Source organism: Tetrao urogallus (assembly GCF_951394365.1).
Source record: "Tetrao urogallus genome assembly, chromosome: 7".
Lineage (NCBI taxonomy): Eukaryota > Metazoa > Chordata > Aves > Galliformes > Phasianidae > Tetrao > Tetrao urogallus.
In genome coordinates this window covers 42,391,722-42,414,024 of record NC_136820.1, presented here as the reverse complement: position 1 = coordinate 42,414,024, position 22,303 = coordinate 42,391,722, and the positions used below count along the sequence as shown (strand labels likewise).

Sequence of the window (22,303 nt, the reverse complement as noted above, 5' to 3'; positions counted from 1 at the left end):
AACTGGCAAAAGCAACCTGGCCAGCTCCAGCACAAACTGTAGTGGAGCCAGAACACCAGAATTGAGCTCTACCTTTTTGTGAGGAGCTGTGCACACCAACTATAACTGCTCTGCCTACTATAAGTAGTCAAGAAAAAAGGAGAGGGAGAACAATTTCCTCTTTCTGCTACTGAGATCGAGAATAAGCAATTGCTGCAGGCAGCAGATCTCCAGCAGTACATGGCTTTTATAAAGACGTGTAGCAACAGTAGGAGGGGAAATGGTTTTAAACTAGAAGAGGGTAGATTTAGACTAGATATCAAAAAAACCCCTCATTACTGTGAGGGTGATGAGGCACTGGCACGGGTTGCCCTTGGAAATATGCAAGGACAGGATGGAAGGGAATGTGAGCAACCTGGTTTAGAGGGAGGTGACCCTGCCTATAGCAAGGGGTTGGAACTATATGATCTTAAAGGTCCCTTCCAAACCAAACCATTCTATGATTCTGTGATTCCATGCTAACTCCAGTCTTTTAATCAGTTCTCAGCAACAGATGTGAGCACAAGATAGGAACCTGTGTTACACAACCTTGTACATGCTACTGCCTGATTTTAGCAAGCCAGCTGTTAAATCATGAGAGTCTGAAAATAAAGCTAAAAAAAAAAAAAAAAGAAAATGAAATCCAAGATAATGTTGGAAAAGTTCTTATGAAGGAAGGTAGGAGATGTGATTTTTGAAATTCAGCTCTGTAAGGACTAACTACAGAACAGCCTATCCTGGGAGTGACAATGCTGTGATAAACAGAAACCTTTTGTTCTTTAGTTTAGTTTTTTTTTTTTTTTTTTCTCTTGAGCACTGCTTCATTCACACAGCTAAAAGTAAAGAAAGCAAGATGTTAAGGAAATCATCCAGTGTCAGTTTTCAACACTGGTCTCAATTCTCTGAGGAAAAAGTTAGAGGTGTGAGACTTGCTACGAAATTGCTGGTGTTCTGGCAGCTGCCCAAAGCCCTCTCAAAAAGGTGCAAAACTATCTACTCTAGAATAGCTAGGGACCCTGACCTAATAAATCATAACATTACACAAGAAAAAACAGATTCTATTTGATCGCTGATCTGACTCTAGAGGCACTATAACGGTGACATTTTTTCCTTACATGCACCTTGTGTAATGCATGTACCATGTGTTTCAAGATTAGGATGCTACTCTCAGCTGCGCACTCTGTCTCCATGCTCATGGCATTGCAGCCTGGACAAAGAGAGAGATTAGGAATCAGCACTTCTTGCCCTTCTGAACCAAGAACATTTCTTCTGAAAATAAACAAGTAGGATTATCGCTTTCTTCTACCAGTAATTGATTATCCATGTACTTATCACTTACTAAAATCCCTATCTTTTTAAAAAATCATCCTGCTAAATTGTTGACCTCAAAGATATATTGGACAGGTTTGTATTTTAGAAATGGACAACCTACTTCAGGATTTGAGTGCCTTCTTTTAAATTTCCATGTCTGAAAACATGGGCCACCATACCAATGGCAGGACCTATGCATCTAAACAGCATTTTTTTTTTGTTAATTTTCCATTGCCTCAGAGCTCAGAGTATGAGGAGTTTTAAGAATATCTTTTTTTTTTTCTATTTTTTTTCTCCCAGAAGGACTATTTTTGTTAATGTCTATTATTCTGTCACACTTATTCGAGCTGAATTTCATCTACCATTGTGCTCCTTAATCCCTCAATGTATTTAAATCCATCTGGAATTTTTCTAAATCCTCCATAGTTCTTCCTAACAGAGACAATTTGCCCATGGGGTACCACTAATCCCTCTACACGCTGAGAAGCAGCAGTTCATGACGAATCTTTCCCTCCTATCTCATAACCGGTTCTTAATCCACAGAGACGCCGTGGCCCTTGCTCTGTGAGTCACACTCCTTAAAGTCGGTATGAAGAGCATCCCATTTATCTCCTGTTGATTTGGAGGGCAGGTACAACTTGTGGTTTTGCTGCAACAGCAGCTTTTCTCTCAGGAGAGGCTGATGCATCTCCTCAGAAGGCAATTTGCTCCCTCGGGGCTCTGGGACAAATGCTGTCACAGAAGTGAAGAGAGAAATCTGGCACGGTCCTCTGGAGGTGGAACCACAGAAGTCTTTCGATAGAAATAGCTAAGACATAAGATATGGAAGTGGTTTATCACTGATGTGGTTTCAGAGTCTGACATCACAACACAGAGAAGCTGAAAATGATACTAGGAAACTTTCATTTTAAGGAAACAGCTTTTTTTTCCATCTCTCTTTTTTTTTTTTTTTTTTTTCCATAAGATTGGTAAATATTGTAATATGCAAAATAATGGGAACTTCCGTTACAGAAGTATGAAATAAAAGGATATGAGCCTCTCTTTGTATGCAAAGTTCAATAGTAACGGAAGAATGGAAGAGCTACATCACAGAAAAGCAACATAGCTTTGATAAGGGTCCTCAAGAAAATCTAAGTTCCATCCTCCCATTCATTCCTGTGTTCAAGAATCAGGCTTCATGATGCTCTTCCTCAAGCTGCAACTTCTGTCTGACTCCAGAGGTCGCTTACCAAACCAGCTGATCTACTCACAAGAGGGTTTACATTCTAGACAAAAGTCACTGTATTTGCCAAAGAGGGAATAAATGATGTCAGCTACATATATCCCATGGAAGAAGTGAATGCTCCTGCATGGCTGCATGGCAGTGGGACTATCCCATCCTCATTAAGTTTGAGAAAAACAATATAAACCATTGAATTCTGTTTTCTACAAATCTTACTTTTCATTTCCTAGACACAAAGGGAATCTCACAACAAGAAAGTTCCCATACAATAGACCATAAACTGAGACATTAAAGGGCATCTTTTCAGGATGCAGAAGAAGTACAGTGAGGACTACAGCGGAACATTTTAACATCAAAGCAATTCACAGTGTTACCATTATATTCTGTCTGAGCCCACCAAACCTGAAGGATCTTTAAACACCAAAATTGTATTTACTTTTCTTTTCTGGAAGTGCCCTTGCGAGTAACCCACGTGACGTGCTATAATGAAAGTCCTGGGCACTGATGTTTCATCAAGCCCATGGTGTTGCAACACTTGCCTTGTCTGTCTGAGTCTCTTGTCTATGTTCCAGTGTAGCTTCATGTATCTTGAAGTTCTCATCTCCAGTACATACTGAGAGAAGAAATGAATTTCAGCACTAAATATATTTTATCTGGTTTGAACTCATCCTGTGCCTCAAATTCAGTTATATCGTAATGAATTTTGTAAATAATTCGCATTTATTCAGGACTGATGAAAGCAACCAAGTAACATCAGAGCACAGAGCTACTCACTGGGTTGTTGGAGAGCAGCCTGATGTCACGAGACTGTAACTGTAAACATGTTAAGGACACTGCAATTTTATATCTTTAGATGCAGTTTGTTTTAATATGCTGTTTTTTTCATTGGCTTTATTGGCCTTTAAACCTTTTTAAACTTACTTTTTTTTTTTTTTGACAGCTCAGCAAATTCCCACTTTCCATATTTTTTCCATCTTTTTCCACCACAAATGAGTGTGAATTTAAACCCCTTAATACGGACAGATTCAAGTCCAGACCAATTTGTAACACAGATGACACCTGGTAAAAATCAATAGCAGTGGTAAGGCTATGAAGGTCAGAGTGATAACGGCATTGTGGAAACACAAGAGTGATTGAGAAGTCAAGAAGGATCACCTCTCTGGAGTTATAATTGAAGTGTGACCCTGTTCCAGCCTGTGCTTGTATTGTCCCAAATAAGCAGTACCTCCAGCTATGTTAATAGTGACAAATTCATACAGACATGTTGTTAATGGCAAAAACATGGAAATAACGGCAATAATCTGTGCCATAACGATGATATCCTCCTTTCCAAGACTGGATTCTATCCAAGCACTCCTTAATGCATTTTTAAGCTGAATGTTTGAAGCAGTGATGGAGTTTACTTGTCATAAACCCTAACTCCCTGATAGAAAAAAAGCCCTGACATAGCAAGATTGTTTTTTAAAATCAGATTATTTATGAGTAAGTAATAAATGAGATCGAGGTCAGCTGGTGATATACATTTTAACGGACTTTAACTTTTCGTATATTCCCTACCTTAATATCACCAAAAATGTTTTTTTTTTCAAGGTAACTTAAAGCCCAGACCAAATTACAATGCAGATGGTTTAAATTACAAAAGATAAAGTATGTCCATCAGCCTAGTGCTCAAAGAAGGAAAATAAAGAAACACAAACATTTCTGTAAGATACCAAAATGTTTAACATTTTAAAAATTGACTTTTTCTAAAACTCAATCTCCAATCTATCAATAAATTAAGTCTGAATTTATCTCTCCATCAGACACACCATAATCTGAAGATTGCAGTATACCTTTCTTCTAAAACAGTGAGTGGAAATATCTACTCAATAGTAAAATTAAATTATTTTCTCTGTTCTGATTTATTCTTAGTGTTCTGAATTAGTCCTCACTGATCTCCTTGTGAAGCATTTTCTTGCATGTCATATAAACAATTTAGAGTGAGATAAAAATGACTTCATTCTAATTTTTAGTGGTCAGATGTTTACATTGTATACATGTTATCTGAGTCCAGAAATTTCAAAAATTTATCGGGCATGAAAATCAAATTATTGTATGTTTATAGCTGAACCTGCCAGAACTGAGCAAAACACTGATGAAAAAGTGCTAGTAGAGAATGGACTGCATTATAATTCATGTTGATGAATTCACCAGAATTCCAACCTTTGTTTTTCTCCTTTTCACACATTCCAAAAGGTTAATATTTGTCACTCCTTTAAAATGATTTACATGGCAATTACCAGAAAAACACCGTAATGGACTGGAAGGAGTGACCATATGCAATTGTGAGATACTGCATCATCTCGGGTGTTTTATGTCTACTACTGTTACAGAAGCAAAACACAGCTTAGCACCCCGTCCCTATGATAAGAGACATGTAACCCAATGAGTAAAGATCTGTAGCATGGAGACAACAGAGCAGCATGAACCGACTCAAAGAGAGGCTGCGGTGCCTCTGCACTGGCTGCAGGTCCATGAGACCCAAAGAAGAGATGATAATGCAGAAGAGAAGATACAGAAAGAGAAAATGGTGGATCTAGGAACATTTTAACACCAGCAATATTTATGTGTTCAGCTGAGCAGAGAGATACAAATTTGAGCTAGTCACTGTGGCACTCCTGGGACTCCAGGTGCACTGCTAAAATTACGCAGTGCATTTCAACTGTTCAAGGGACCAGACGTATTTGTCATTACTCTGTGTCGTGGATCAGTTGGTCACCAGTTAAATCAAGGCAAAATCTGGCTTTGGATGTTCCTCTAGAGGTGAATCACAAAGCTTGACCCACTAGCAAACAAAGCAAAACATTGGGGAAGTGAAAAGAGGAATAAATGGGAGCTTGGATGGACTCTTGTAAATTTATCTACATCAGCAGGTTCTGGGGTAAGATAATTTAACATATTTTGGGATCACAAAAGCGAAGGGCAACGGAAGTAGAACAGGCTGTCATACCATCTCTGCACATAAAACAAAGAAGAAATTAAAAATATTCAAAGCTGAATTCTCATACAGAAAAAGCTATGCACCACCACTGTTTTTCTGCTATTTTCTTGTGCATTAAAAAGATGCATGAAGTATAATTTTCCTGTGAGAATGTATAACATCAGAATTAAGGTGAAACACTGCACTAAAGCAGTGATGCGAAGGATGCGATTTCTGCCGCTGAGAATCACAATGATATTGAAGGATGAAAGAGGAAAAAATGATTTTGTGTCTAAAAAACACTAGGGAGTGTGAATAACTGCATGTGAACAGCTAACCAAGGAATATTCTAGATGTACTTTTGTATAGTGGTTGTGGTGCAGACAATGGCAGAATTGTCTCTCACCAATAAATTCATTTGTTTATGTAGCAGATCAAGCTACATTATAAGAAGCAAAACTTTTGGCTTTAAGTTCAATGTTGGACAGTCATTTATTTATACATGGGCAGAGTCTTCTAGTGAAAGTGATAAATTGAGCAATAAGAACTTTACAGTTTTCCCTCTTATTTTTTGGCCTGTGAGCAGTGCTGTCAGGAACTGATTTTAACAAACTTTTGTACCAAGAGCATTTCTGTTTTCTCTTTTACTTTTTAAAGCTAGTTGTAGACGTTAAGTGAAGAATATGCACAATTTTTTCCTCTTGATAAGATATACTTGCATACAGAATAACAATTTCAAAGAGGACACTGAGATATGTAGGGAAGGTCAAATCAGTGTTTCTGTTTGTACATGTGTGTACTAAAGGACAAGAACATTCTGTTATTATTTTCTAAGGAGAGCTGAAAAGCCTCATGAAATACAAAAGCTCAGCTTTTAAGAAACATCAAGACTTTCCAGCAACAAGGAACAATAAAACCTATTATTCCTGTTTTGTTGTATACGTTGTGATTCATTTTTATTTTATATTTCATTTTTCAAAGCAATTAAAATGGCCTGCATATCACTGGTGGAAATAACAAATGATGAAGATCACGAAAATGAAATTCTTTAACAACTTGCCTAGGAAAACAAAAAATCTGCAGAATAAATTGAGAATTCTGTACAACTCAGCTTCAGGGTCCTAACCTGAGCAACATCCTGTAGGAAGTAATCATTGTATGCAGAGCAATATCCTTTATCACCTTTATGAAGGTACAGAAATAGTTTCAAGCTGTTAGAATCAACCTAACCCTTAGCATAATAAATGGGTCAGACTAATCACCTTTCATAGCAGTCTTATACTATGAACAGTAGATAAATTTTCAGCTTTTTCAAAAGTAACTGAGCAGAATATCCACAATCTCAAATTAAAAGCACAGGACTGATTGTATGATCCAATTAAGTTAACATGTTGTGAACAGATTTACAACCTAATTTTACATAGACAGTCTGGAATTGAGCTAGCATGTGACAAAACAGAAACTATCTAGGCACTGACTAATGTAACAGTGCCAGAAGTAGGCTCACAAGCCAAATAGAACCTCCACGAACAGTCTGTGAGCTTCAATGTATGTGAAAAACCTTAAAATTTAGAGTAGTTCATTTGAAAATGACCTAAAAAGATCATCAAGTCCAACTGCCTGATGATCTCAGTGCTAAACAAATTTAAAGGGCATTGTACAAATTCCTCCTGATCACTTGCCAGGCATGGGGCATCAACCACCTTTCTTGTTCCATTGTTTGATCATCCTCACATTAAAGACATTTTTGTGATGTCCAGTCTGAGCCTCTACTGGTGCAGCTTTTGCTGTTCCCACAAGTCCTGTCACTGGTTACCAGAAGAGCCCTCTGCTTTCCCTCCTCATGCAAAAGCATAAATCAACTAGGTTATCTCTAAACCCTCTTTTCTCTAAACTAGAAAGCGCCCTCATTCTCTTCTCATAGGAGATGCCATTCAACCCATGCCTTACAGCAGACACATTACAAATAAATCACAAAATAAGACAGGTTCCTGTGCATTTGAAGACCAAAATACTATGATTAAGCAGTGAAAAGAAATGAACTTTCTCTCTGTAACTAGAACTTCCCTTAGTGCGTTGAAGTCTAGCCACTAGTTTTGAAACTGCACACCAGCTTCACTGTTTATACTGCTGAGCAAGCAGCAGCTTGCATTTCGTTTTGTTCTAAATGGTAAGAACTACATGTTCTGGATAGTCAGGCTTTGCATTGCCTCACAGGGGATTCAGAAGTCTAAATGGTGTTTAAATATTTTGACTGTGGGATTTTGGTCCACATCTCAGAGCACATCCTGCCAGACAAATGAGAGTATTGGCATCTTTTTGTGTTAAACAAAAATTTTCCATCCTTGAAGTTCAAAAAAGAGGCGGAGTTCTTTAGTCTGAGACTTCTCTGATTGGAGAGTTCCCACTGATATATTCCCACTATAACAGGGAGGTATTTTATAGCTATGGCTGAAGCAGCATGCAAGTGAAAATAACTTCCTTCAGATAATTTCATTTTATAGGATTATTTCAGAGATTAGTAGAAACAGTTCATAGCAGTAATTCTGAGAAAGAAACAAACCTCTCTCACACAAATCCTACAGTGGCTGAATATCAATTTTTTGAAGGAGAAAAGAGTAAACAAAGTAAATCACCCAATTTGATTGGTTTCTCAGCATAATAAAGTGCTGAAGCAGCACAGTGGAGGATTTGCTGGACAATTTTCTCCACTGAAGCTGTCAATTCATTCTGAAGCTTAGTGCTGATGGATATTATGGATTGGTATGGATTGCACTGCTCCAGCCATCTGAAAGGTCACTAGACAAACACAGCAGGAGTGACCTATTGTTCTTGCCATTGACAATCACACTGCCATTTTGACAAATCTTTAAACTATCGCAAATCTTTTATTTAAGCATTACATGAAAATGTTTATCTTTTCTTTGTGGCACAATTAAAAGCTGGCGTCTTAGGAGTTCACTGAAGCAGTCGTAATATCTCCTTGGGTCATGCTTGCAAAGCCATGGAAGCCTGAGAATCTAATAGTGAATGGATCACCTTTGACATCTGTCAACTATACCACTGAGTATAATCTTTTCAGTTCCATTTTCAGATCACAAGGTGAAAAGAACTCAAGCTATTATCCCTAGTGTACAAATATGCTGGACTATTTCCCTTTCTTACCGAAAGACCACAGTTTCGGCCTTAAAAATAAAGCTTCACTGCACCAAAAATCGTGGCCTATAAAAATTGATGGGTTGGAACTATGACATATTGGTTTGTGGAGAAAAGAGAAAAACATACAAAGACAGTATTATCAGAAAATAAAAAAGTACTTCTCACATCACATTTCAGCATTTTGTTTCGTGTGCACAAGTTAAGGTTGGATTTCAAAGATAAACCCCACATAATTGTAATTCTATAATCTTGACTGTGCTTATTGCTGTTAGAAACATACTTCATATTTGCCTAAAACCCAGGCTTAGAAAAACATAATTCAAGCACATACTTAGCTCCCTCATATTTTAAATAGAGGACTTTAAAAAAGCTTAAAGATGTAAACACAAAGCTTGTAAGATCAGTTGTCAAACTGATTTCCCGAGTACCGGACTACAACTGCCTCTCAAGTAGGAGTGATTTTAGATTCACATAGATTAAACAATTTACTGGGAATAGTTCCAGTCCCTTTTTTTCACTGGTGAGTATCATGTACAAGCACAGATGCACAGAGATGTGCAGCATACACTTATTGCAAAGCCATTTGTTACCATTATTTATTTAATGCAGACAGTGACTGATTTTGTACTGATTTGCAGTATAAAAACAAACCAATGCAGGGAACATTAACATTTCCCTTCTGTGCAGTAATAGTTAACGAACATTATCTCTTTCTCTATCCTCTCTCTCCCTAGAAAGGTTGCAATTACAGCAACATTCATGAAAACAAGTCTTTATTAAAACTCTCAGCTACACTAATCCAATTGCTCTCTAAGGCCACTTTATGAACTAAAGAAATGTTTATGAGAAATATTAGTAAGCAATAGATACCTTAGCCATTATAGAACATATTTCATTGTTCCTGCAGAGTGTGCAAGTTCATTTTTTCGCACGTGTAATTTTCTAGCTTTTATTACTCTTGCAAAATTTCAGAATATATTAAAAAATCGCTTTTAAAAGACAAAAGGTTTCCATTTTACTTTAGCATTACAATCAAACTTATTTAAGACAAAGAAGATGAATGACTCCCCCAAAACAAACAAAATAGAATGCATTTTGAAGTTGAAGTTCTGAGAGAAGTCATCTGCCACTGCAATGAAATCATATTGCTGTAGTTCAAATGCTATTTCACCCTGGTTAAAAATATATGTTTTTTACTTTAGCTCAATCTAATCAGTTAATTCTATTACTAACTCATTCTAGATTAGGAACTAAAAAAAACCATTATTCTCATTTTCTCTACAGTGACTTTGGAAAAATGAGATCCAGTAGTTCCTATTGTGCTAAGAATGCAGTGAGGAGTTATCAGTTAATTTAACTGGATGCAGATACTATATGCTTTGTGAAACAAGCTGGTTACCATTAGAAATACTCATATAAATATATATATATATATGTACGCTTTTTTTTTTTTTTTTTTAATTAAACTTGTCTATTTGGAACACTTGAACAAGTTTAATCTCATTTATTAAAAAAAATATATGGGCATTTTTATCTACATGCCCATGTTTATCTAAAAGCGTCTCGCCTGAAAATGACTAAAAATGCAATAACCTAATATGTAAGAAATACACATTTTGTCTTTCTTTTATTAAAATTTGTGAAGACTGAACGAAACTACAATAAATTGTATTTGTGTATGTGGAATCCTCCAGAAGCATTTAGACAAACAAAGCTCTCCAGCAAGTTCCACTGAATAACAATAGACATTAGCTGGGCTAACTAGGAGGAAACCTGGTAAGATGAGTGGACAATCTACATGCTGGAATTCAGAGCATAGTTATAAAAGATTTTATAGAATTCATGAGTAAAGTCAGGACAGTGGCAATGGGACATAAAGGTGCCTTCCAGACTGATTGGAGCTATGAGAAATAGCACTGAGCTGTAATAAAAAGTAGTTTCTACTGTTTCACATAGCATTCGTATGCAGGATACAGAGGTGTGCTTAAAATAGTCTCCCATCAATTTTTGGTAAACTGGTTTCAATAACTTAGGAGTCTCCTGAGTGCTCTGTTGGCAAACTACTTGAAGGACAAAGGTGTGACCTAAACAAAAGAGGGGAAGAATAATCTGCTAATAACTAGTTTTCTATAAGAAGAGCTTGTTTATAATAGTTAGCCAGGCTCCAGTTTCCAGTAGTAACCAGTCATCCAGACTGAACATGTTATAGGAAAACAACTCATAGTTGCAAAATGTTTGATCTGGTTAATTAAATCCAAAGCACTTGATGATTAAGTGATGAACAACTGACACACAAGCAAGTTAACAGTGTAAGAGGATGCCAGAATCATTTGGGACCCTCCTTAAAGCAGATACTCCAAAACTCCCAAGGAGTGAGCACCCTCCTTCAGGATTTCTGATTCCGATAACTAACTTTTATTTCCTGCAGGGTAACCTCTGAGTCCTTATGAATATATTCTTTACATTATCTCTGAGAGCAGGTGTTTGTTTCCTACTTTTTGAGAAATCTCTGTCTTTCTCTGTCTCTTTGATGTTTGCACACTGCCAAGCCACAGCTTTCACTCTCTACAGCCTGCTCCTTCCACGTGCTGCATAAAATCTCTTCCCCCAAAATATCATCTTTTCTTTGTGATCCCATCTTTCTCAAGTGCAGCCCCTGGGAGAAAGCTGTTCTTTCTGGTACCCAGCCACAAGTGTTTAGAAACAACAGAGTATGGTCAAAACAAGAACTCTTATCAGTCCTGCTGCCTCCAGTTCGAATAATAAGACAAAAGAGTCTACCTGTGCTACAGAAGTTTCTGTCTCTGTTTCTCAAAAAAAAAAAAGCAGAGAATTCTAAGGTCATCCTAGAAATTCCTAACTTTTCAGACAAATTGAGTTAGGATGGCTAATCAAATATAACACTGCTCTTACAGGAGGATAAGGATGTAAAAGCACTCTTAATGTTCTAAGCTCCCAAATGTTCCTATGTTAAACTGTCTATCACTAGTGGAAAAAGTTGCCTTTTGAAAATATAGCATGAAATGTCAAATTCATTAGTGACATGACCTGAAATAATTAGGTCTTTCTTTCTAAACCAGCTGCGTATGGGAGGTTTAGATTCCTTTTTTTTTTTTTCTCCGATCAAAAATGAAACCACAGAGAAAACATTGTGCTTTATTATTGTGTGCCATTTTTTCAAAGAATGACTCAGGCACTGATATTTAGGCCACTTTCAAGTCAAATATTTAAAGAGCACATCCTAAGTATAAGCACACTTACTGACATATTGGAAGGTCACTTGAACATGAGAAGATAAAGTCTAAGCAAAAGACCTACAAAACTAAGTATCTCCACATTGGAAAAAAGGCAACTGTAAAAAAAAAAAAAAAAAAAAAAAAAAAAAGGAACTGTTTTCTTATATTTTCATCAAAGTACTGAACCAGCAGCAAACAGTTTCAGATGTATTAAAAATCAAGCCTGTGGCATTTTCCTCTTGTGCATTCATATTTCATTAGGTGCAATGACTTCATCTTTTATACATTTAAAAAGTCATTCAAATTGGCTGCTATACTTACTCTTTCACTGTCACAATGTAGCCATATTCTTTCTCCTCTGCAGACTTCACTTCAAGCTCTATACCTTGTCCTGCATTTTTCTCAGGCTGTTCGTAGGAGTTTCCATCCTTCATTAAAGCATTCTTCATCCAGTAGCGGGTCTCACTTGGGTCTTTGGAGTCAGATTCAGTGCTCTTTGCAGCTGTCAGCTCCCTGGAGAAAGTCTCACTTTTTACATTTTCTACACCAGCATTTATTTCTTCTGAGGAAGAAGAGTCAGTGTCCTCAGATTTCTTGGTTTCTGACTTAGTAGATTCTTCATGTATTAGGTCTTCAGGCATATTTCCAGGTAATGCATTATTTTTCAAGAAGTTAATTAATTTTGCAGTGTTCTCCTGTATTAAAAGAATATTATTATTTGTAAAACTAAATGTGTTACAATGGAAAAACCTGGATATTTTCCTTCAAGTTTACATTGATATGTTAGAGTATTCATAGACTACGGTCATTTTATTTATTTCTGCATGCTTCAAGACTATGCAGGAATAAAATATTTATTCATTAATAATAAATGAACATTAAATTATGCCACTGCACCTTTCAATAGATTTAACATGGGTGAAAGATTTTTATATTTTAAAGTTATATTCTTATCCAAATACCACAGTATCTTTACTCAGAGAAAATCTGTCTAATAAACTGAAACAAAAGCAAATGAGCAAACGTCAAAACAATTCCCTGGAATAACTCATTAGTTGGATTCATTATATACAAATTTATTGCAGCCAAGGACTTGGAAGGAGATGATGGCTTATGGGCACTTCGTGCTCTGTGTCAAATACATTTTTTTCACCTCCTCTATTCAAACTGTCACCAATAAATTCATTCATGGGATCTTCTATAAATCAATCATGAATGCACCGCTTTATCCCCCTGAAGAATTTCATGTGGGTGGTTAGAACTCCTGACAAATTGTACCTGTGTGTTTGCCTTGCTTGGTAGATAGACAGCTATTGAAGAGATTTTACAGCAAACAGAAAAGGATTTACTCATTTTTTACTCCAGCTGTTGCAGCTTTTTGACAGAGCATATAGCAGGAAAAGTTTCACTGCAGTTTTCAAAAAATATTTCCTTGAGTACATTTTGCTCTATGAAACCCATAAAAAGAATGTTGAATAGTCCTAATAAGTGGATGAATATAGGACAATTCTACAGGGTATGATTCAAAGTTCATGAGGAATATTAGTAAAGTTATTTGGATTAGACTCCAAAATCTGATGTTACCACCTTGGGAAGAGTTTTAATGCCTAAAACTTTTGAATCGTCTCTGATATTAAACAATTTGGAACAGCTAATTGTAAAGTGAAAAACTGAGGAACAGCAGATCCCATGCAAGGAGAAACAATTCTGAATCCTCCCACATATATTATCCTCAGAGAGAGCATGTTTTACTCAACTGCTTCTCAAAACCAGGTATCTCAGCAATGATGCTTACTTTCCCCAGAACCAGAAGCCATAAGGCAGAGGAAAGCAAAGTATTTTCAGTAGAACACCTCAGTGCTCCAAATTCACATACCAGGGAAAGAGCCTGAATTTATCTGGGCTTTGGAATCTGTTATGAATTCTGACTGTTTACAGCTGAAAGAAAGGCCAAAAAAAAAAAGGACTCGACCTTCTATTTTGGAACCCATCTTAGATAAGGTTTAGATAAATGTCCATTTAAAATTCCAACGCATCAACAGAAAATTTCTTATGCTGTGATTATGAACTATACCTGCACAAGACACAAAACAATTTTTATGATTCAAAAATGTGGTTCTGACCTTCACTGTATAAAAACCTGATATTCTGGGATGGAATGTTTTGTTAAAATACTGGTACTGTACCTCTTGGTCAGTTCTGTCACTGGCTTCATGCATTCCATTGTCTGTGGGATGTGAAAAGCATAAATACACAGTTATGAAGGGATAACATCACACATGAAACAAACACTGCTTTAAGGCTTCTTTGTTTGTACTGGTGGCCTTTTCATGCAATTTAAACATTAAGACATCAAAGCTGAAAGGGCAGACTAAAGAGCACTGTATAATTCAGTATTGTTATTCTAACCCCAGTTTGACAGCAAATTAATGCAAGATCAATAGACAGAGTACTTCAAGAGCCAATCTAATAGTGTTATTTTGCTAATTAAGTGTCTGATCTTCATATCAGTTTATTGATATCTAAGAAAAAATCAAAAATTATTCTAACTGGCTGAATGGGCATTTACATTAAAGAAAAAAGAAGCCCTTCACACATTTTAGTGGAAAAGAAAAAAAAAAAAGAAAAAAAGTTTTTTTTTATATTGTCTACCAAAATCATGTTACAGTTTAACTACAATGATGATATGCAGTCACTTCATTAACCTCAATCAATGTTGGGTGTTTGGTTTATGAACTAAGACTTATTCATTTCTCCCAGCACAAATCCTCAAAACTGCTCATTTTCATCTTTTGTAGAAGTGGCAATTAAAATAACCAGAACATCTCTCACTAGTGAGGCTTTCAGTATAGCATCACTGTAATCATTTTCGTACTTTGGGGAGGAAAAGAAGACAATAATTTAAAATCACTGATGTCATTTTTATTTTCATGAACTAGATGTCATAACACTCTTAAGGTAAAGAATGTGTAAATGGAAGTTTAAGTTCTGCTGTGATATCAGCTCATTAATGCTATATACTGTAGCTCCTAAATCTGCATCACCATGGAAATAAATGTCCAGAATGAAGCAAATAATCACAATAACTCTTTATGTTCCTTGAGCATGTAAAGGTACAAGTTGTTTTCTACATGTACCTAAGACTTTCTTTTGCCAAGCAATTGTGGTACATTACGGAATGATTACCTGTAAAATTCAATTATTTACTACACATATTTTGAAACACGTTCTTGGAATACAATCATGTTTCATTATCCTTTTGCTTAAACACCTCATCTTAAAGAATGGGAAATTAGACCACGCAGCATTAAGCAATTTGTTTTTCAATATAACCAAGTGTGTAGGTTTATATTGTTTGTGAAGCTTGAAGATCAAGTGTTCACAAACAAATGTAGTTTAGGTAAATAAAGTATCTATCACAAAAAGAAAACAACAAAGCTAATGCTTTGCAGCCTGTGAGGAAAAAAATACAAAAACTTTCCCCCTTTGTCTTCCTTAAAACCAATTTAAAAAAAAAGGCTGGCAGTAATGTAAAACAAAGGCAAATGAGGCTCGCTGTCCTTCACTGTACTTAATTCTTACAATCAATACCTGGTATGTTAACATGGTTTTCCATTAATCCAGTATGAATTTCTGCCTTTCCTTGAGCATCTCCTTTCTTAATTTTTGCTTCCACTTTTTCTTCTCGAGTTTTTCCAGCACCATTTTCTGTTTTTTCCTGAATGCCAGCAGTCTGAATTGCATTAGCAATAGTATCAGCGATCTCATCCAGTTCAGTTGAGCTGAGATTCTCCACATTCACCTGGTGTTTCTCTAGGTCCTTCAGTACACCTTTAATAAGTGTTTCTGGATCACAAAACAACATAAGCATAAGCTGTTTTCAGTAAGTATATGTGCTTGTATCAGAAATATCTTTAGTATTTCCTGAAAGATATCTTATCCTTTTTGAAGACCGTCTTGTTTTACAGAAGTGTATACAAATTCAGGAAGCCAATACATAAACTGAAGTTAGCTGATGCCCTCAGAAAAAATGTGGTATTAAAAATGGATGTTAAAGTTTATGACAAGGTGAATCTATGCCAGTACAACCTAACAAGTTGTCCTACAGAGATGAATATAAACTTTTCATTTCTTTACAAACTCAACACCATTTCCTAGTCCAAAAGTACTCAAAAACTGAAGTATTAATGCAGCTCAATTTTTTTTAAGCTGCACCAAAAAGCAGTACCTAAATACAGCAAATACAATAGTATTTATTAGATGTCACGTTTCTTTGTCAATTTGGTTTCTGCAACTGTATACAATCTTGGAAAAGCAGCAGTCAGATATTTTGTCATTCAATCAAAAAGCTCCACTCCAACTAGAAATACTTCATACATGCATATGTAATGAACAAATCTTCTAAATCATAATAGTTTATCTTGGAAGGTATATGTTTTGACAAAAACGAACTTCACCAAACACTGTTTTGGTTCGTCAGCTATGAACAGCACGGGGAAAATGTCTTAAAAATCATATTAAGGAAATAAATGTTAAGCTGACAGTCCAGACCAAGAAAATAAAATGAACATATAATTAGGAAGCAAACAAACAAACGAAAACTAACAACAACAAGGACAAAAAAAAACAACCCAAGACCAAAGCCAACATTAATGTGAAAAAGGTTTTGAAGATGAGAAGATTCAAGGACAGTGGATATTAGAGATTAACTGGAAGATGTAGTGTAGCAGCTATTCAGGAAAGGTTTCTGATTGCATATATCATTTAGTTCCATTCCATATAACTGCAAAATTCAGCCTAATCTCTATTGGAGAAAGAAACACTAAAGTAAGGGCTTCCTCTGGCATCCCCAAAACCATTTCTAATCATGCCTCTGTTCTGCTTAGTCATGTTCTTCAGAAATTTAACACATATATGTATGCAAGACACCTTTCACTAGTGTAAGAACATCAAGTTGTAGACTGCTGAATATGTAAATTTCTACATAAGCAGTCTAAAGGCAACATCCAACATTTTCTAGCAACATTACCAAATACCTTACCACCTCAAGGCTAATCAAAAGATAAAGCATGTTACTGAGAGTATTATCCAAATGTCTCTTCCACACTAATGGGTCTGGGGCATCAGACCTAGGAAATCTGTACCAGTTTTTGAGCACCTTCACAGTAAAGATATTTTTCCTAATGCCCACTCTGACAAAGATTAAAACACTCAAAGAAGAAAGTCAAAATAAAAGGTTTTGTTTCTCACAGCATTAGGTAAGAAGTAGTAGCAAGATATTTTTCTGCTCTAGGGAAAAGGCAGAACACCTGTGATTTTGCGGGACACGAACCAAGGATTGTTTGTCATTGGGAAAAGAGACCAAGACATTGGACATTTCTGTCATTTTCTTTTTGATCCCACAATGTTAAAACAGGAACAGGAAAAATGTTAAGTGAGAGAGTTGAAAACAAAATCCCACACTCTATGCCAAGTTCTCCAGTCCATGATCAAATTGAATTCAAGAAACTTTCCTGGGAATCACAACAGCTATTTAGAAGACAGCCGATAGAAGAGGGTGTTACACAAAGCAGGAAATTAAGCTATAAGAAATACCAGCGCTGCCAGGTTACTACACAAGTGTTGTTGCTGCTTAGGTATCACTTCTGTTCTTATGTTTTATAGAACGATCGACCAATAACATAACATGACAGAAAAACCTGAATTATTGAAGCAAAAGTAATAAAGTCAGCCAAGAAGAGACAGAATATATGTCAGTTCAAAATCAAAACTAAAACTTTTCAAGTAATAGCATAAAAACACACTGCAAGTACACTGCAGTAGGAAAAATTATTCTTGGAACAGACTGGCTACCTGACATCTGTGCATCTACAACAGAATGAAAACTACAATGATTTCAGTGAGTATTTTTTTCAAGAGCTTTTATCCATTTCTCCATTGGTATGAATAACCCATGAAATAGAGCAGTTAATAATCTATGAAATTTTGAAGTTTTTTGAATGCCTCTAGAATAATATTTAGAATCATTTTTACTGCAGATGTGGGATCCACCTCTGTATTTCTGAGCCCCTCTGTAAAGGTGGGATGGTCATGGAAATTGTCTATGAGAAGAGCAAATCATTTTTAAGAACAAAAGCAAACTAAGAACTTTTTCTAAGAACACATCATTGATCAATGTCATTCCCTTCTAGGCAAAAAGATGAATAGCAGATTGTAGAACTGTACATGAGTTTCCCACAATCCAGATGAATTTCCTTACTATTCAGTGATAGTGAACAGTATTCAGTGATTTAGGGTCACTTGCATACCTCCCATCAATAGTTTTGAAGCATTTTCAATTTCTTCATCTTCAGAACAGAACCTACATTTATTTTCCCTAGGCTTAGGATGCCTGATTCTAGTCATAACACTGAAAAAAATGCTATTCTGCTACTGTGATTTTCAAGCTGCTAGGAAACATCTTACCCAGAAATTAGGTTTATGTAGAAGTTTCGAAAACATGCCTACCTGCTCAGGTCTATTTTTTAAAAATTTAGATTCTTTTGGGTTTCAAGCCCAATAAATGCTAATATTGCTTAGAATTCTGAACAATTATCTATTTTCCAAATACAGGAATAAGACTTTTGAAGTAGTTCAGTGTTTAACATGCTACAAAGTTTTACATGAGGAGACACTTCAAATAAATTTTAACAAATAGAAGAGGGATAAAAACAACTGAGTAAAAGTTGCATAAAATATTCTTTCATTTAAGATAAGTTAGTTCAAAATACAGGAATTCAGTAGCAGAATCAAGTCTAAAGTTGCTAGAATTCTAATTTGAAAAATCAGCAACCCTGGGTTTCCAAGATGAAAGTAAGTTTTAAACCTCAGAAAAATAACTTATTTCTGCATTTTTGCCTGTTAAGTTTATGCGAGCTAGTTGCTGGCCATTACATCAATATCAGAAAAGAAATCTTAAAGCAGAATTACATTTTAGGTAATGTATAATTAAAAGAGCTCTGTTAATGTAGCCCTACTGAATTTTGGTTTACTTGTTTCAGTTCTTTTGCAGCCAGCTGTTAGAACCAAACACTGAGCTAGTCAGCAACACGTAGTCAATACAGCTTTGTCATTTCCATTCCATTTTTCCAATCCTACTGTTCTTCATATTTATTACTTTACCCAAGCATTATCTCTGCAGTCCAATTCCAAAGGATAATCGTCAATAACCTCAAAAAAAAAAAAAAAAAAAAAAAAAAAAAGAAAGATGAATAGCCAGTGGCTGTACTCCAGTTACTACTAACGAGCTCACTGCAAGTCCTTCTGTCCTGTTTCACTAAAAAAACGTTACAGAGAACCCTCCCATTCCTCTGTCGGTGCTATTCCTACTCTGGTCAACCACACTCACACTTGTGCTAGTGTGAGTGAAAACTTAGGCTGCTTTTAAAGAGGAAGTGTGAATTAAAATGCTGAGGACAGAAGGCAGCAAACAAAGGTAATAAGTGTGAGGAGTATCGTGCTTACAGTACATCAAGAGGAAGAGTCACCAAAAGGTCTATAACAGCCTGGTGAAACTGAGGTCTGCACAAAGTCTTCCCAGTTTACTGAAATGTTGTTAAAGTGCCATGTCCACTTCATATTATGGCACTGGTTCATTTCTGTAAATCATTTGCAAGCAATTTGATATGGCTGATACACACAAATATAAATGCATCTACTTAAAAAGCATCTTCAGACAACTGAAAGGAATTACTATGAATTTTCCAAAATCAGAAAATATTGTTGTAGAAAATCAAAAAGCAGTGGGCTACTGCAATGGCACAGCAGTTCAGGAGCACCAGCTTGAGCATGCACATGTCTCTGTACAGCCTTTATATTCTTCCACCAGCCTTTTTGGAATGAAGTCAGCAATGCTCAGCCATGCTTCAGATTGCCTGTACTGCAAACCAGACTTCTGCCTCAGCTTCATCTTCTGAAATGAAGAAGGCAAGATGCCTTTCATATTAACTATAGAACTGTGATGACCTTAAAAGCACATATATCACAGATGATATAATTTTTAATATCAGCTTCACCGTTTGAACTCTCCTTACTCAGTAACAATAACAACTTAACAAGGGAAAAATGGCTTTTATTGCACACCACATAAACCATGCTCCATACATCACTGGGGCAAATGCTACAGTCAGTTTGCTCAACAAGTGGTGCAGGAGCAGTAACTGCGTTGAAATCATAGCACGCCACTTCCTCCTTGCCATCAGCAGTCTGACAGGGCAGACTGTTCTTTTGTAACCCACCATCCTGTTCAACACACATCAGCTGTCCTCAGCAGCTGAGCGTCACCCAGCTTGGCAGCCACAGCCTTGCACGACAGAGAACATGCACAAATAGCTGTGCTCTATAAATATGGAAATGTGCTATTTTTGGAAAAACAAAAACATACGTATTACTAATTTTGTGACTTGAGCAGAGCAGTGGAGAGATACCTTCTGCAATACTTAACATAGAAAAAAAATGGGTATACTAGAACCAATAATTTTAAGCAGAAGAATTCTAAATAGTGCCAGTGCAGAATGCAGATTAATGATTCCCAGGTTGCACAGTGACTACAAAAGCAGCACCCACACACATTATACTTCTACTAAAGGTAACTGTTTTCAAATCTGATAAAAAATAATTCCACATTTCCTTCTCTTCTGTTTCTCCCTCAGGGTGCCTTGTTAGCTAATTCACCTACCACTGTTTCACCACAATTCTCAGTGCTAATCTGCTCAGTACCTTCTGGATTGTTCTGCCAGACAGATTGCTGTGTCTAATTCTGCACAAGATGCAGCACTGAACTGAGCCCATGCAACTGTCCTGCTCAGTTTTTGAACAGTTGCATGGTTTAGAAAATGCAAGAAAGTGTGAAACCTCCATACAGAAATCCTGAAGCACCAGAGAGCCTGGAGATAGGTTAAAAGCAGAAAAAGATATTATCTGGACAAATCTGAATCCAAACCATCATCATTCTAATAGATAGCACTTTAGGCTATGAATATACTCGTATCTCTCCTCACCTCTTCCTTATAATACTGTTAAGTGGCTCAAAAATACAAAGGAATACATATTACTTCCTACTCAAATGATCATAATTTTATGTCTAAGAAACATTTAAAAGCTAATGCAATGGGAGAAGCTCCTACAAGGCACGTTATGTATGCGAAGTCAGAGTAGCACAACCCAATGAATTGTGAAACGTGTTATTCCCTCTAAGTGTTAAGCATTTTTTTCCCACTTGGCACCTACTAGGAAAGGTGAAGTGGAACAGCTGGAGGATAATGAAACCAGCATGTGCCTAGTTTGTTTTGAGTCTAGCAACAAAATTGTCTAACCTGTGCAAGAGACTTACAGTGCCACCTGGATTTGATTTTACATTATAGTTCGTTCTTTGAAACCTATTATCTCTGGGCACCATACCAAGAATGCTTTCACTTCTGAGCATCCTTTAGATTGCAAGCATTATCTTTCCCTGCCGCATCTTTGATGTTTTCATGTGTTCTGGCTTTTTTTTGTTGTTGTTGCTTCTGTTTTTGTTTTACAAAATAAAAATAAAAATAAGAAAAAGGGAAAAAAAAAACCAAAAACATCAGAAATCTAAGAACATTAAACTTTATAGATGATAATAACTACAAAAGGGATTCAAAGAAACCTACTTGTATACAATGAAAATCTATTGGGATAGTGGTAAATGCAGTGTAAGAGATGTAACTGCTTGGCAATAGTCAAGGATCAATTATTTCATTTTTCAGACACTGTGAACCACTGGAATAACACCAATTATTAGTTAGCTTGGAGAAACACTGAATGACTGAAAATTATTTTCTAAACTCTACCTGCCACAAGATGACAATCCGCCTTGCAGTACAAAGCAGCACTTAAAATGCATCATGGTGTCCTATGAGATGTTGCACTCAATGTTCTTTTAAGTATCTGTCAAACTATCACATACAAAAGAAATCAGGATCCAGTCACAGATAAGTTGCATTAGCAAAAGAAGAAAGAAAGTACAGCAAACAAGTTGTAATAAATGGCCTAGCCAAATGGAGCTCTAATTCCATCCTATAGAATATAAAATCATAGGATATTCTGAATTGGAAAGGACCATATGGATCATCAAGTCTAACTCTTGTATTACTGTGTGCCTGCATAATTGAGAGACTTCTCCCCTCCACATGTACTGTGCCAAAATTTATGTCACTGTTAATTTCTGGGTCTAACTTTGAATTTTACCCATTGTCCTTGAATTTCTAGATAAGTAAATAAAAATTAAACAAAGCTAGGCATGTCTATAGTATCTATATATAGTGTGGCACATAAAAACAGTTGCAACAGCAAAGATACACACATAATTACTTATTGTTTGAAAAGTGCTTTGAA

At 36.2% G+C, this 22,303-nt stretch overlaps 1 protein-coding gene across 1 annotated transcript in view; it reads right to left on the bottom strand.

Moving 5' to 3' along the window:
- Positions 1-22,303, bottom strand: part of PTPRN2 (protein tyrosine phosphatase receptor type N2) — a gene marked incomplete at both ends in the record, with an annotated part of 620,206 nt that overhangs the window by 371,101 nt on the left and 226,802 nt on the right. The window contains 3 exons of the mRNA XM_079538424.1: positions 12,227-12,600; positions 14,092-14,132; positions 15,497-15,751. Of these exons, the coding sequence (XP_079394550.1) occupies positions 12,227-12,600; positions 14,092-14,132; positions 15,497-15,751 (670 nt within the window). The remainder of the gene's footprint in view (positions 1-12,226; positions 12,601-14,091; positions 14,133-15,496; positions 15,752-22,303) is intronic.